The sequence below is a fragment of the Hyperolius riggenbachi genome, chromosome 2 (genome assembly GCF_040937935.1).
Source record: "Hyperolius riggenbachi isolate aHypRig1 chromosome 2, aHypRig1.pri, whole genome shotgun sequence".
NCBI lineage: Eukaryota > Metazoa > Chordata > Amphibia > Anura > Hyperoliidae > Hyperolius > Hyperolius riggenbachi.
Window position 1 is genome coordinate 251,866,253 of NC_090647.1, and position 17,111 is coordinate 251,883,363.

Below are 17,111 nucleotides of genomic sequence, written 5' to 3' on the forward strand. Positions count from 1 at the left end.
TCAATAGTTCGGGGGATTGTAGTGAGTTGGATGTAAACCAGTGGGAAATTTGTTCCAATTGGGATGCCAGGTAATATAAGAAGGGAGAGGGTAAAGCTACACCTCCCAACGCAGTGGGACATTGTAGTGTTGTGTATTTGAGCTTAGCCCGGGATTTGTTCCAGACGATAGAGAGCATCAGAGATCTAAGTTGTTTGAAAAAGGCAGTAGGCAGGTGTATGGGAGAGTTATGCAGTATGTACAAGATTTTAGGCATTAAGACCATTTTAATTAAATTGATTCGTCCCATAATCGAGAGGGGGAGTTTAGTCCAGGAGGAGAGTTTGTCACGAGTGTATTGGATAAGGGGAGCCACATTGTCCAGATAATAGTCAGAGGGGGAGGCCCGAACCACCACACCAAGGTATTTAAAGGAAGGAACAATTTGCAGGGGACAGGGAAGTGAGGACGCCGAGATCTCCACACTGTCTAGACATAAGATGGCGGATTTGCTCCAATTGATGGATAGGCCTGAATATTCTCCCATTTCAGAGATAAGATTGAATGCAGTGGCTAGGGATTTGTAGGGGTCAGCTAAGTATAGGATAGTGTCATCGGCATATTGGCTTATTTTCTCTTCCAGCCCACCAATTTTAAATCCAATAATGTTGGGGTGTTTCCGTATTTTACAAGCAAGTGGTTCAGCAGACAGGGCATATAATAAGGGGGAGAGGGGACAGCCTTGCCTAGTCCCTCTGCCTATAGGGAATGGGTCAGAGATATTGGAGTTTGTACATATTTGAGCTAAAGGGTTGCTGTAAAGGATTTGTACCCAGCGAATAAAATTGTCGCCGAACCCAAACCTGGAGAGGGTGGCAAGTTAGAATGGCCATTCGACCGCATCAAATGCTTTGGCGGCATCTAGGGAAACAACTATACGTTTGCCACCAACTAAATATTTTTAATTAAAAAAAATTTTGGTTTGGGTCCGCTTTAAGGTGGCCACACACCATACAATTTTTTAAATATCTGTTCAATTTAAGAGTTGCAATCAATTTTTCTGACTGGTTGTAACATTTCAAAAACCTGACCAATGTACCGCACACACCTATGTTAAATTTTTTCCCCAATTATGATAAAAATTATTGGAAACTCAGAGAAAATTGCTAGGGTGTGTGTATTAATTAACAATCTAACATACACCATACAATCTTTAGAAAGATTGAATAAAAATATCTGGCATTCCGAATCGATAAAAATTTCGAATGAAAAAAAAGCGTTTGATTTTTTCGGGAGATCCGATCGTTTTTATCGAATTGCCGTAAAATCGGATCATTTTATTGTATCGTGTGTGGCCACCTTAAAGGAGATGCCAAAACCTGTCGGTTCTGTCAGATTTTAGTGCTTATTTATAATGTGCCTGATTTCTTTTTTTTGGCTGTCCCCGCTTAGTAGTCATGCATCAGTACTTGATGTCGGGGTATTGTGCGAATTTATCAGCAATCAATACTGGTGAGAACGCTCCACTATTTATGTTATATGCAAGGGAACTATGGTTCATGAATAAAAGCAGCATTGCTGTACATGGTGATTATTGGTCTCTACATCACTTGGTAGGATACATTTGGGAGATATATATCTACTTAAATGACATCCACTAAAACCTTTATTGTCCTAAGATGGACAGATTGCCTTACTAACCTACAATCTGCAAATGGGCAGTGCTATGCCTTAATTTCTAAATGTAGAAAGAGAAGCATATTAGACCAATATCTGTTGTCTGGTGCAATTATTTTGTATGGCCAGGTTTAATGGTTGTCAGATCTGCACTTTATGCGTGTAAGTACTCTAAAAACACTTCATTTGGCTATGTTTAGGTGTTTGTGTTACTGTTTGCAGAGTGTGAGGGTATTTTCTGCAGGGATTTTTTCACAGTCAATAAAGTATGCTTTTTTAAACTTCTAAATAGAGCCATTGTATTGTTTTTGAGTATGAAAAATGCTGCTTTTATTCCATTATAGATTCCAGTGAATTGAATTACCTTCATTTTCTTCAACACCAAATTTTTACACATGGCTTTCAGTGTGCAAACAATGCACTAAACTGGCAAATGAAATTTAAAGGGAACCTGTAGCTAAGGGAAAAAGTTGTGGCCAGTAGTCAAGTGTGCTGCTGCTGTTACATACCTAAAACAGTGTCCCCCACCACGGTCCCCCACATCAGCCTGTCTAATCAGTTACTTGTAGTGCGCCTAGCCCTCCCTCATGATGCTTGCCAAGTCATTGGGTGGGAGCACTGTCCCATGAGTGTGACATGTCTGTGTACTTATTCTGAATACATCCGCTTTTGGCATTGCCATGTGACAGTCAGAAATGGTAACAGCAGTGGAAGATACTCTAAGTATGTCAGTGTCATCTAATGGTTACTTTTTTCCCCACTCTTCTGGATCCCTTTGATCACATCACATTCTACTTCTATAAATGTATTCCCAAGTTTAGAGAATTCACCTGCGAACAGTATGATTCCATTGCAGAGGAACCTGCATATGGGAAAAGCTAACAAATTTTTTAATGTAGAAAGTCACAGGTCCCATGATGTCATGAAAGCTTTTAGTGTGTATACTACCTTGCCTCTGTAGTCTGAATAACCAAATATCTCGTATTTATTTATAACTTTGTATATGGTCCTTTATTTAACACAAAGGCCTCGATTCATAAAAGTGCCTGCGAGCGGGGAAAGTGGAGCGGGGAAACACCGCTGTCGGTATTTCCGCCTTCAGGGTGGTAATTCATAAAAATGTTGCCTGTTGTGACAGGCGTGCGGAGATACTCCGCTGTAGGCAGGCGTTAGGCTGTCGGGAGACATGCGGAAGCCGGAGAAGCAGGCGGAATCCCTCCGTGCGGTGTTCTCTCTGCAGCTGCTTGGGAGGTCTGTCCCATTCACTGCAACGGATTCCGCACGCTTCTCGCCACATCAGAGGTAGCGGTAATACCCGTCCGCATACCGCTACCTCTAATCTTTATGAATTGACATTTGTTACTTTTGTGATAATCACCGCGCAAGGCGGTGATTTATCACTCTGCTCGTGGATGTCGGCTTTTCATGCGGAAAAAGCCTTTATGAATACATATTTTGCTGTGTGGTCGGTAAAGCGAGCGGCTTTCTGCATTTCCTCATGCGGAAATGCTTTATGAATCGAGGCCAAAGCCTCTGACTCACATTAACACAGCTGTGAATGCCCATTAAGATGTGTGCTTTCGTGTTTTCTTGGTGAGAGAGGAGGCTTGAGTTGGAAAAAAGGACATTTGATTAGATTTGGATGGATTGAACTCATGTGTTTGGAAGTACTCATTTTGTTTTCTGCATGCAATGCACATGTCATTGTAGATCTTACAGAAGGTGCTGGGAGGTTGTAGCGGAAGTATGCTTGAAACCGTAGCGCTTACAGCTTGCCAGTTCATGGAAGAGCCAGGAACAGCAGTACAAGTGAGGGAGTCCAAGCACCCATACAACAACAACACCATTTTTGAGGTATGTTGTGGTTCATTTAGAGGCTTCAGTATTTATGTACAAAGATATTGTATACTTATTCCTTAAAGCAAACCTAAAGTGTAAAGGCGGTCATCTCAACCACATGTTTAAAAATACGGTACCTGATGCTTGGCTTTTATGCTGATAATTTGGCTTATTTGAGCCTCACCTAGAGCAACCATGCAACCAGTAGTCAGAAAACCTGATCAGCATACTTGTTCTGCTTCACTGACTTGGCAAGAGTTGAAGACCAAGGATCTGGATGGTAACCAAGCACATAACATTTTTAAAATGGATTAAGCAAAGACACGTTCCACATCCTCATTTTAGGTTGCCATTAATAGTACTGCCAGTGAAAAAGACAGAGCCTGTCACAGACTCTGAAGTCTCAAAAAAAATCTTTTTATTTAACAAATGTGTTTAATATGTTTGCCCTAACTAAAACGCAGCATTCCCTCCGCTGTAATCTATCTACATCCCCCCTAACTCGCCCTCCCTCTCCCCTGCAAAATCCACAACTTTCTCGGTCGTGGATTTTGCTGCTCTAGGAGGCAGAGCTATGAGCCGCAGCTCTGCCTCCATGCGCCGTCTATCAGCGGCGAATCTCTGCCTCTCCCCCGCCCCCCTCTCAGCGAAGGAAGACTGAGAGGGGCCAGGGAGAGGTGGCGATCTGGGCTGACAGGCGCGCAGAGAGGCAGAGCTGCGGCTCATAGCTCTGCCTCTCACGGAAGTGCTGCCCGGATTGCCCCCCGGGGAGTTAGGGGAGATTTAGATAGATTAGAGCGGCTGGAATGTGGCGGTTTAGTTAGGGCAAACATATTAAACACACTTGTTAAATAAAAAGATGGTTTTTTTTGAGACTTCAGAGTCTCTTTAAGGCCTGTACCCACCTTGTGATTTTTTTTTTTTTGATGATTTTCCTGGTGAACAGCAATTTTTTTTATTTTTTTTTTGAGCGGCAAGCAGTAGTTTCTGCGCTCTCACAACGTAGGTACAGGTGAACGTTGTTAGCATTGCACGGCAATGAGGACCATCGCAGGGGATCAGGTCTTTAAGATCCCTAATGACTCCCGCGCAAAATGGCCCGCGATCACTGCAAGTCTCATTAGCATACCCACCGCGGGAAGATGGATCGGGTAGTGTTCGTCATTAGGGAGACGTCGCTGGATCCATCTTTTGTCGCAAGGAGAGTATTTTTCTTTAATGCTGTCAGGATCAGTGGCTCCTAGGTTAAATAACTCACCCACTTTCCTGTAAGTCATCAATGTCAGAAACTCTACCCCTCTTCAGCAAAGCCACCTTAGAATTTTTTCTAAAGTCTCCCCAAGCTCTGGTCACCCAGACCTGCAATGCCACGGTTTGCCTCCAGCTCGGCAGCAGCGGCCTAATTGGTGGCTGCCGAGCTGGTGGTTGACCGCAGCAACCCAGGCACGGGTGGCCAGAGTCTGAGGAGATTTAGGAACAAATGGCCATGTCTATCTTGCCAATGGAGCGGGTAGAGCTTCTCCTGGATAATGAATTGCATGCCAGTAGGTGAGTTGTTAACCCTGAGACCCGCCGATCCTGGCAGCATTAAGACTGAGCCTTACATGACAGGCTCTGTCTTTTTCACTGGAAGTATTTTCTGCCTAGAGGAATTTATGCTGATTCTGCTGTCTGCATACTCAACTGTGTATCCATGGCTGCCCATATGCTGTGCCATTCACTTTAACGGCAGTGCATCCGTTGTGGCACACAATACACTGCTGCATGCATTTTTAGCGCACAGGAGATGCATTACCATTCCGCTAAAAAAAGGTACCGAATCTGAGCATCAACTGATACGTTGAAGTACCGTGTGTAGTATAAACCAGCCCTAAATTCAATTTTATTATTGTCTAAACACATTTACAAAGAAATAATGTATATCTTATGTGAGAAGTAACTGTTGTACGAATTGTGAACTGCCTTCAGTATGTGACTGCATATTTTGTTTTGTTTCATGCATTTTATTAAAGTGGATCCGAGATGAACTTTTACTCATTGCATAATTGTGTTCCTTACATATAGTTAATAAGGCATTCCTCAAGCTAAATACTTTTTTTTGTTTTATTTTAATACCATAGCCCACAGCTTCTCCAGAGTGCCTTGGCGCTTGCAAGGGATTGTGGGAATTCAGTCTGGGCAGGTGAAAAAGTGTTACTAGCTATAGATTTCAGAAGCAGAGTTTTCACAAGCTGAGGGCTGCAGTGCAGATACAGATCAGTTGCCTGTGTATGGAAGAGACTGGAGTGGAGTTCACAGGCTGAGGGCTGAATATGCAGATTAGCATGCCTAGATTCAGATAAGCTTGCCTGTATGTGTAATTGTGTAATAGTGACAAGCAGAAAACATGGCTGCTCCCATTGTATATCAGGAAAAAAAATAATATACTGTTGAAGCTGTTTGCAGCTACATTTGCTGTGTAAACTATCTCAACTTTAGATAAGATATATAGACAAGTTACTTGTTATATTTAGCTTTTCATCTCGGATCCACTTTAACACCCTGATGTAACTCTACAGGACAAAGTGCATATCCCAGGTGCCATTTACCTGTCAATCAAGTTTGATCCATTCTGTAACACAGAAGAGGATTTTGACGAATTGGTTATCTCCAGTTCATCTGATTTCAAACAAGACCTGCATAGATTTAGTGGACCCTCCAAAAAGTGGATAGATTTTGAACTACCTGGTGAGTATATCATCGGCATAGCTTGAACTTCTTATGACATTCCAATGCTGTGACTGTAAATGTGTAATTTTATGCACCATAACAGAATACTGCTAGCACTTTTAAAGGACAGCTGAAATGAGAGGGATATGGAGGATGCCATATTTATATCCTTTTAACCTCTTGCCGACCGCATTACGCGATTGTCGTGACTGCGGCGGCAGCCCCAGGACCGCCTAACGGCGATCGGCATAAAATCCTGGGGCGGAGATTTGCAGGAGATTGCGTGCACATCTCCACTTGGATGACGGAGCTCTGTCATCAGTCTCCCAGCGGCGCCATCTATTTAGTCTGTACAGCGCTGCGATCTACGGCAGCACTGTACTGGGGACAGCCGTGTGACACGGATGTCCCCCTGGGTGGCAAGACAGCCGATCGCACTGATTGGATGGTGGGGAGAGGGAGGGAGGGTAAAAAAAATTGAAAAATGTATTAATCAAATAAACACATAGTTGTCAAAAAATAATTAAACATTTGGGGAGCAATCGCAGCCTCCCAACAGATAGCTCTGTTGGTTTGCAGAAAGGGGGGGGGATCACTTGTGTGCTGAGTTGTGCGGCCCTGCAGCTAGGCCTTAAAGCTGCAGTGGCCTAATTAGTGTAAAAAAAAGGGTCTGGTTTACATTGTCTAGAAATCTAGATTGGAAATCTGAAATCTACATAAGTCCAGTAAAAAACTGTGAATACTTTAGGAGATTGGCCTGCCTGCCTGTTGCCTGCATTCACAGTTATTCATTTATGGAGCCTGCAAGTAGAAGGTGAATGTCTGTGTAAGTAAAGAATTAATCTGAGACAAATGTGTTGTCATAAAGTCTCAGCAAGAAACCGCTGGATCCTCCAGGTGCGGCTGGCGAAAATTTTAGGCAAATCTTTCGATTAACAGTACTCACTATTTCATAAACACAGAGAATGTGAAAACCAAGCACTTGGCATGCAAAGAGCAAATCATCAAGATAGTTTGTTCAGAAGAAATGCATTGATCAGCAAAGAATGATGGTGAACATATTAAAGTAAACTTGCCACTAGCACTTGCATTTCCAACTGATTCTTCAGTATGACAACAGATGGGCCGTTTTATTACCAGGGAAAAATCCCATGAAAGTTGAAGTTAGAGACCATTTCCAAGATAAAATTATTTGTCTTTCTGGGATGAGGATGATGTGCTTTTATCCGCTTTTATAAAGAAGAGGTAAAGGTTTCCCTGGCACTTGTAACTGCCCACAGCGAGGTTTTATTTTAAGTTGTGTACACACGCTAGCGTTTCATTGTCCGACATGACAATCGGTGAAAAAAAGTAGCATGAGTACCAGTACTTACATGACAGAATTGGTCTCCCCTTTAGCAATCTGGCGCATTGAATCACTCTTGTCAAGTCACTTTCATCTTTTGTCAATTGTTAGTGGTGGGTGGGGATGGTACACAGGCAACCCACCAGCTTTTACGTGCGTACATAAGAACTTTTGGTCCCCTGGATGCTGCTGTGTACCCTGGGAACAGAGTTTGGACATGAGGCTGACTTCTTTTATCAAGAGCATTTGACATTGGTGCAGAGAGTCTTATTTGCAGACCTACATAGCCAAGTAAAAATGTATAAATGAGTGAGTGTGCAATGCACAAACTTTTGTGCATTGTAAATTAGAATGGAAATGCAGGTAAATCCGTATATGATGGAAGAATGATCTAGTGCATGGGTTCTTAACACATGGAACATGTACCTCGGGGATACTTTGATTGGCTTTCGGGGCTACTCGAGTCAGTAATCTATTTAGTCAATCCATCAAATGAGTTTTTGGTTAAAAAGGTGATGGATCATGTACAAATTAGCCTGAAAAAAAGTATTTTAGTTCATTAAAAGCACAAAGGAATGTTTTAAATGCATTTATATAAAAATATGGAGTACTCTTACCAAATGTGCAAAGGGGTACTTCAGAAAGTGTTTTTCACAGTAGGGGTTGCTCAGCAAATAACATCCTTTATAAACCGGTACACGCGGTAATGTTGAGAAACACTGCTTTACATTGTTCCAGGGGACTCCTTTTTTTAATTGGCTACTGTATACCTGTGTTTCAATGCCTAATGACCTCTTCCTGTTACATTTAAAGGACATGTATACACATGTGTACATAACATACATGTTGGCAAAGAGGATGCTGTGAAGGAGATTGTGAGAAGACCAGTTTCTTCAGAACACAGCCGACTTCCTGCTAATAAAGCATTAGTCACACAACATTGTTTTGTTCCGCTTTTATGTCAGAACATGTACAATTATTTGTAAATATTTCTTCCTTAGAACAGTGATTTCAATCTAGCATTCTGCATTTATACAGTAAAATGTGCTGCACGTTGCTTGTTCGTTCGTGCTTATAATATGTTGAAAATTTCTGTTATCTAGGTGACACCTTATTCTATCGGTTTACATCTGACATGAGCTGCACAGAATGGGGCTATAAGTTTACTGTTGCTGCTGGGCACCGGGGCCGCTTCCAGACAGGTAAACTCTGAATGCCTACAGCATCCTGCTATAGAAATACATAGCCATGTTCATGACTAAAAATAGGGTCTTGTTTTAAGTACAGTTTAGGTTTATTGTGCTGCTGTTTAAACGAGATACAGTTTTACATGACTCAAGTTGCCTTCTGTACAAGATTTTTTTTTTTTTTTTTTTATCCTATGGCGAATTCCATTGTTTGGCTATGGGATTCTGCAGTCTCAGAAGATCCCATGAGAGGAACCTGCATTGTTAGCAGTGCAAGAATACAGTGTTCCCCACAACAGCATGGAAACCTTTCAATGTCATGCAAACCTGTCATAGTTTTCAAGCTCACACTAAATCTTTGCCTCGTTTTTGCTGCCCTTATTCATATTTTACATGTACTGTCTTTTTTTTATTTCAATGCCAAATGTGATTGTGAATGTCTTCGTTTCTCGTTAGGGTTTGAAATTCTGAAGCAGATGTTGTCTGATGAAAGAGTTGTGTCTCATCTCCCTCTATCTACCATATGGGAGTGGCAGGTCGATGTAGCATGTCGGCAGACTGGACACCAGAGATTAAAGGCAATCCACTTATTGTTAAAGATATTACAGCTCAGTCCTGTGAGGTAGGAAACCGTTTTAAAACCACTTTGATTCAAATGAGCTTTCATTTTTTTACTACTTAATTTCAAAAGGTTTTAAATGGGCAAAAAGTAAATTACAAGTAAATGGATTATGCAAGTATTTGCCCCAATGGGGCAAGTCAAATAGCATATAACAACAACAACAAATAACATTTGTAAAGCGCTTTTCTCCCGTGGGACTCAAAGCGCATAAGCATGGCTCCGACCATCGTGGTACAGAGGAAGAATTTTATAAATCTGGAAATGCCAGGCTAAACAGGTGGCTTTTCAGTCTGGATTTGAATAGCTCCAGGGATGGTGCTGTCTTTACTGGGTGTGGTAGGGAGTTCCAAAGAGTAGGGGCAGCATGACAGAAGGCTCTGTCTCCAGATTTTTTGAGGTGCACTCTGGGAGTGACCAAGTTTATAGAACTTGCTGATCTGAGGTTGTGAGAGGTGTGGTGCAGCTTCAGCAAGTCCTTCATGTATCCAGGGCCCAGATTGTGCAGGGATTTGAATGTCAGCAGTCCAATCTTGAAGAGTATTCTCCATTCTACTGGTAGCCAGTGCAGTGAGCGAAGGATCGGTGTAATGTGACAGTGGCGAGGCTGGTTTGTTAGCAATCTGGCAGCAGCATTCTGCACTAATTGCAGGCGACGCAGGTCTTTTTTGGGGAGGCCAGCATAAAGGGCATTGCAGTAGTCCAGCCGTGATGTGATGAAGGCGTGGACTAGGGTTTGAAGATCCTCTGGGGGAATCAGATGTTTAATCTTTGCAGTGTTCTTCAGATGAAAGAAGGAAGATTTAACTACAGATGAAATTTGGTTTCTGAAACTCAATTCCCCATCGATTAGTACGCCAAGGCTGCGCACAAGGTTGGAGCTGTTTATGTCTGAATTCCCAATCCTGATTGGTGTTGCTTTAGGATAACATCATAGGAAACACATTTTTAACAGGAAGTAAAGATCACAGTGTGGCTACACATACTGCATAGCATAGTTGTTGATAGAATAAAAGGTACCCTTTCGGACATTAGTTGGTCAGCCTCCCAAGCCACGCAATAGGCCAGAGATAAATAAGGGAAGTATCACAGAACACAGGCACTTAAAGGGAACATCCGAGTTAAATTGAAAATAAAAAAGTATTACTTACTCGGTGCTTCCTGCAGCCCCTGGCAGTCGATATGCTCCTTGCCCCAACTCCGCTCCCAGCTGGTAGCCTGGGGGCCTATCCCTTGGAGCATTTTCTGTGAGAACGTGTGGCTGCTCACGATCGTGCTCATGGGGCTTGGAGCTTTCTGCACGGGTGCAGAAGTACTGCGCCTGCGCAGAACGCTCCAGACCACATGAGCGCGATCACGAGTGACGCGGGCGTGCACTCAAGCAGGTACAGAAGATGCCAAACTGGCGAGGTTGGCTTCTCCAACAGATGGGACCCCGGGCCACCGGCTGGGAGCGGAGCTGTGGCGAGGGACATATCGGCTGCAGGGGCAGGAGGAAGCCCTGGGTAAGTAGAACCTTTGTTTGTTTATTATTTACCTCGGCTCTTCCCTTTAAGGTGGCCACTAACGATACAATCTTTTTCATCCAATTTTACCAAATCTATGTAATATAAGGATAAACTGAGTGAATATATTGAATGGATAATTTGGGCAGTTACCTTATATTATGCTGGGAATACACCATGCAAATTTCCGTCAGATAGATGGGTCGATAGATAATTTCTGACAGGTCCGATATGATTTCTGAACATCTGAAAACAGATGGGATCTGTTGGAAATCATCTATCGACCCATCTATTTGATGGAAAATTGCATGGTGTGTTCCTAGCATTACAAAGAAATGGTAAGATTGGATGAAAAAGATTGTATAGTTAATGGCCAGCTTTAGTCCGTCATTATTGCTAAAGAGATTCTGTAATGAAAAAAGTTCCGCTGGGGGGGAACTCACCTCAGTAGGGCCCTATCGAGGCTTCCCCCGTCCTCCTGTGTCCCATGGCGGTCTCGCTGCATTCCACGAAACGCACAGCCGACCATTTGTCAGGCTGTGCAATATTTACCTTTTCTGGCTCCAGCGGAGGCGCTGTTGCGGCTCTTCCCACGGAGATAGGCAAAAATAGCCGCTCTCCATCGGGTCAGCTCTACTGCGCAGGAGACTTGCGCCTGCGCAGTAGAGCGGCCCGACAGCGATCGGCTATTTCCGCCTATCACCGGGCAGAGAGCCGGGAAGGTACATATTTACATCCCCGCTGTTCGTGGAGCTTTATCGCCATCACCGTGGGACACAGGAGGATGGGGGAAGCCTCGATAGGATCCGGAGGCTTCCCCCACACGACTTTTTTCGTTACAGATTTTCTTAAGAGATAACTAGGGCTTCCAGTTCCATTGTGTCTTTAACAATTGCAAGGAGTCTTTCAGATAAAGTATATCCGTAATAATGTTTTTAGTTGGATCAAGGGAAAGGGTCAGTTGGAACCATTGTCTGGCATTATGCAACCTGGCAGCCTTGGCTATATGTTGAACAAGACAGTGTTGGAGAAACTTCCAAGGGCTTGCCACCTAATAACAGCATCAGCTGGTCAGGAGAGAATGCTTTTCCCATTGCAATGTTATTGAGGGGGAAACGCTTCCCCAATATCGTCTGGCCACTGGGCAGAACCACCAGGTATGAGCAAGAGAGCCTATCTGACCGCACAGTACGGCTGAACGATTTTCTGTTTTAAACCGAAAATTGTGATCAGGCCCAAGCCGAGCTTCAGATCGTCAAAGCTGTGGTTTTTGCTGCCCCTGGCCGCTGTTACATACTCTGCTCCCAGCCCCCTCCTCCAGTAAAGTTTCAATTCCATATGGCCTCACCGCATTGCATAGCTGCGGGGTGAGCCGCTGTGAAGAGACGGCAAGCGTTGCCTAGTAATGCTGGCCGCCAGGAAGTGATGTCACACTTCCTGGTACAGGCCCCGTGTTACTATGCGAGCACTTGTTCGGTCTTCAGTGCGGCTCCCCTTGTGGCTATCCAATGCGGTGAGGCCATATGGAATTTAAACTTTACTGGAGGAGGGGGCTGAGAAAAGAGTATGTAACTGCTGCGGCAAGGGGGAAAATACAGGGGAATTGCCTATATACACAAAGGTGGGGGGGAAGGGGGGGGGTTGGATGGCTAACCTGTACTGTGGCACCTATTCACTGGCTAACAAGTACTTTGGCACCTATACACTGGCTAAACCTGTATTGTGGCACCTATACACTGGTTAAACCTGTATTGTGGCACCTATACACTGGTTAAACCTGTATTGTGGCACCTATACACTGGCTAACCTGCATTGTGGCACCTATTCACTGGCTAACCTGTACTTTGGCACCTGTTCACTGGCTAACCTGTACTGTGGCACCTATACACTGGCTAACCTGTACTGTGGCACCTATTCACTGGCTAACCTGTTCTGAGGCACCTATTCACTGGCTAACCTATACTGCGGCACCTATTCACTGGCTAACTTATACTGCGGCACCCATACTGGCTAACCTATACCGCTGAACCTATAGCTGGCTTACCTATACTGGTGCACCTATAACTAGCTAACCTTTCCTAGGGCACCTATAGTTGGCTAAACTATACTGGGAGCACCTATACATGGCTACCTATACTGGGGGAAGTCATACTCGCCATCTGTGCGCTGATCCATTGTTGTGCATTGAAAATTGTGAATCAAATCTCAATTTCTGACAGATATCATGCAATTCAATCTTTTCCCAAAATTGTTCAGGCCTACCGCAGTCTGTAGCAAAGGTTAGACTTTTTTTTTTTTTAACAATAGTTTTTATTGAACTTTTCAACATTACAGGTCATGTAAAACATCCCAAGTAAAGATGATACAAATGAAGGCCTACACATCATATAGACCATGACAATGTTTAGTTAGCAGAGTTATTTTTACCTAAGAGGTCAGAGGTAAAGTGTATAGACTACAGCTTCCGAGGGATCTGATGCTTAAGGTGGCCATACACTTGTTAGATTAGCAGCAGATAGCTCATCAGATAGATTTCTGATCTATCTGATGCGTTTAGGAACATTTTTTACTAGGAACAGATTTCCAATAGATTTCAGTTTGAAAACTATTGAAAATCGATCTGTTGGCATTTTTTTGCCATCAGATTTCCATTAGGGCCAATGCAAAATGATAAGCAATCTCAACAGATCAACCTAGATTTTCCAGCCTGCCAGATCGATTGAAATAGATCGAAATCGTCTGATTGGTCAATCGATTTGCAATCGATCGATCCGCCAGAAATCAGCTGATTGTATGGGCCCCTTAAGTCTGCGTTCCTTGTCTAGATTGCTGTTGACTAGAGAAAGTAAGTGAGATAATGCTATTTGGTCAGCTGATTTCCGATAGGAGGTAACTAAGTGTAATGCAGCTACTAAGATATGACATACAATCGCTGAAGTTTAATAGGTAGCATATTCAGGTCTATATGTAATAATGCCAAAGTTGGGAAAGGTGTAAAGGTAGGGCCTAATATTGATTGAAGCAGGGATTCAACTTGTGACCAAAGGTTTTTGATGGTTGGACAGTCCCAAATCACATGTAATAGTGTCCATGTTGATTTTTGACACCTCCAGCAGGCTGTATTTGTTTCTGTAGTGAATTGAGCTAATCTACTGGGCTTAAGTACCACCTTGTGAGAACTTTTTGGTGTTGTTCCCAGTGGGCATTACATTTAGATAGTCGAGATAATGTCTGAACCGCTTTTAGAGTTTACGTTACTGTTATTTCTTGTTTTAAGTCACTTGACCATTTTTGAGTGTACTTAGATAGGATTGAGCATGGGTTAGGGAGTAAATGTTGGTACCAGGTTGAGATTGCTCCTTTCACAGGAAGTTTGCTATTTAGCATTGTTATAATCTGCAAAGCGAAATCTGGGAGGTAGAAGTTTTTAGGGAACATCAGGTGTCATATACTATAAAGAGGCAATAAAAACGAGTCTGGTATGTCATATCTAGTACTGATCACCTTGATGGGGGGGGGGGGGGGGGAGTTTTCCTTGCTCAAGGATTTGGTCTAGATAAATTGTTTTTTGGCTAAATTTCTTACGCAAAGGTTAGATTTAATGTGAAGGATTGTGTGGACTCTATCTGGGGTAAGGTGTGAGACAGGATTTGAGGTGGCTTCTGTGTGTGAGCAATAACTGCTTCCTTTTATTAATGTGACCATCGGTCAACCAGTAAGGTGAAGACCTGGATCAGTTTTCCATTGCTGCACAGATTTAAAGAGAATCTGTACTCTAAAATTCTTACAATAAAAAGCATACCATTCTATTCCTTATGTTCTCCTGTGCCCCTCTGTGCTGTTACTGCCACTCCCTGCTGCAATCCTGGTTTGTAATCAACAGTTTTAGGCAGTGTTTACAAACAAAAGACTTCTAACCAGAGTATCATAGGCTGAGAACAGCTTACTGTGTGACTTATGCAGAGCTTGGAGGGGGTGTGTAAAGCTTCTGCCAATAACAAGCAGTGCTGCACATTCCACACATTCCAGCCTCAGCCCGACAGACACGACAGAGGAAAGGAGATAAGATTTATTACAGAGACAGTGCAAGTAGGAAAGGCTGCAGTAAGACAGACTACATTAGAACAGTAATAGGAACTTATAGGACAGAAGAAATAAGGCTCAAAATTTTGTTACAGAGTCTCTTTAAGTTTGGAGGTCTCTAATGGCTGGGAAAAGACACAGTAAAGATACATTATATTAAATCCCTCCAAGGGGTCTGTTTGATTTTAAGCGGAAAAAAAAAATCTGTTTTTTATTTTTTTACATGTGTACAGGCAATTCTCTGTTAAAGAACACCTAAACTGAAAGGGATATGGAGGCTGCCATATTTATTTTCTGTTAAACTGTACCAGTTGCCTGGCAGTCCTGCTGATTCCTTTGGCTGCAGTAGTGTCCTACACTTGAAACAAGCATGTGGTTACATGGTATACTGTATTTAGGTTTATATCCTGTAAATTTTTATATACTATTATTCATCTTCACATGGCCTAGAAGTAACTCCCACATCGCATCGGTTTAGGACCACAACTGAAATACAAATGCAAATAATACCTTTGTGAAAATGATTGCAGTAGGCTTGTGATGTGCCTGTACAGAACTCTGTTGCCTGAGAGCTCCTGATATCTGCCAGGCCAACTGGCTTTTTGTGCATGTACAAGGCTTAAGGTGCCCATACACTGGCAGATGGTCATCAAATTCGACTGCTAAATACATCCCACTCTGATCTATTGCTGCCAGTGGAGTGCACACAGATTTCCAATAGTTTTCAGCATGAAATCTGTGAAGTTGCCTCCATCGGCTGGGCCCCCCAGGTCTCCAAGATCTAACCTGTAACATAGTAACGTTCGTATTAATCATGGACCACTGGAAACGCTAATTGCATATTGTGCTGTACTTTGCTGGTGGTAGTAACGTAATATTGCTTTGTGCTGCCTACGCACGGTTATATTACCGGTGGTTTGTACATCAATTCCATTATCAGTTGAGTCTGTTTGTGTTTTATTTATTTGTAAACAAGCCTTTGTGGCTGGATGCATAGTGTACTAGTTTCCAGCCCCTTAAATCAGATCCAAGATGAAAAACTAACTATGACAAGTAACTTGTCTATATATCTTATCTAAAGTTTAGATAGTTTACACAGCAAATCTAACTGCAAACAGCTTTAATAGAATATGATTATTTCTTCCTGTGATACAATGACAGCAGCCATGTTGTTTGTAAACATTACACAGAGGCAGGCTTATCTGTATCTTTGGCACTCAGCCTAATCCCCCCTCCTCCTGCCCAGACGGAGCTCCCATGAGCCCTTGCTACTGTCTGAAAGTGCCTTGGCTCTCTGAAAACCTGTGGGCGTGGCTTGTTTTGTTTATAGGGAATTAGAGTATTAAAACAAAAACAAAAAAGTATTTGTCTTGAGGAATGCCCTATAAACAATAGGAAAGGAACACAATTATGCAATGAGTAAAAGTTCATCTCTGATCCATTTTAAGACCTGGCCCCTCGCCGTCATTCCTCGGTGTTCCGTTCCCCCGCTGTCCCCCTCTGTCAGCTGTCCAACTCGGCCAGGTGCTGCCCACTGTGCATGCGCTGTGCTAGCCGCACCCCTCCTCATTTCATGTGCAGTAGCAATTTTTACTTACTGCGCAGATTGCTCCAGGCCACAGGAGAGTGATGGAGGAGGTGCATGGCATGGAGCTGCACATGCAGCATTTGGAGGGAGACAGCGGAGGAACAGAGCAGCATGGAATGATTACGGGGGACCAGATGGACTTAAGGGGGCTCGAAGAAGCCCCTGGTAAATAACTGGCCACATTACCATTCATTTAACATTGCCATTAAAAGTGCCTGTAGTATAATTGCACAGTATTAGTATTTATTTGATACTAGAATGTCTTAAGCCACATTGAAGCTGTTTTTGCCTGAGATTGTTTTTCTTTATATAATGTGTATGCCTAACTATTTCTGTGATTTTTCAGACACTGTGACTTCAAACTGCTTAGACCACTGTGGCCAGTTTTCACCTCCATGGAGAAATCTGCTTCTCAGGAGTCAGATAGTTCTGGAGTCCTACTCCCTCTACACAGGGCACTCACCGAATTGTTCTTTGTTGCGGAGAACCGTGCAAATGTAAGTGTCGTGGTTGAGTTTGATACTGATTGCTGTGATCCCTAGCTGCCATCGCTTTGCTAACTATTATGAAAAATTCTCTA

The 17,111-nt window shown here is 43.0% G+C and overlaps 1 protein-coding gene across 2 annotated transcripts in view; it reads left to right on the forward strand.

The window, feature by feature from the left end:
• ZZEF1 (zinc finger ZZ-type and EF-hand domain containing 1) overlaps positions 1-17,111 on the forward strand; it is a 226,841-nt gene that overhangs the window by 201,389 nt on the left and 8,341 nt on the right. For both annotated transcript variants that reach the window (XM_068268505.1, XM_068268506.1), the window contains 5 exons: positions 3,367-3,510; positions 6,054-6,222; positions 8,653-8,751; positions 9,193-9,358; positions 16,878-17,028. In XM_068268505.1, coding sequence (XP_068124606.1) covers positions 3,367-3,510; positions 6,054-6,222; positions 8,653-8,751; positions 9,193-9,358; positions 16,878-17,028 — 729 coding nt within the window. The remainder of the gene's footprint in view (positions 1-3,366; positions 3,511-6,053; positions 6,223-8,652; positions 8,752-9,192; positions 9,359-16,877; positions 17,029-17,111) is intronic.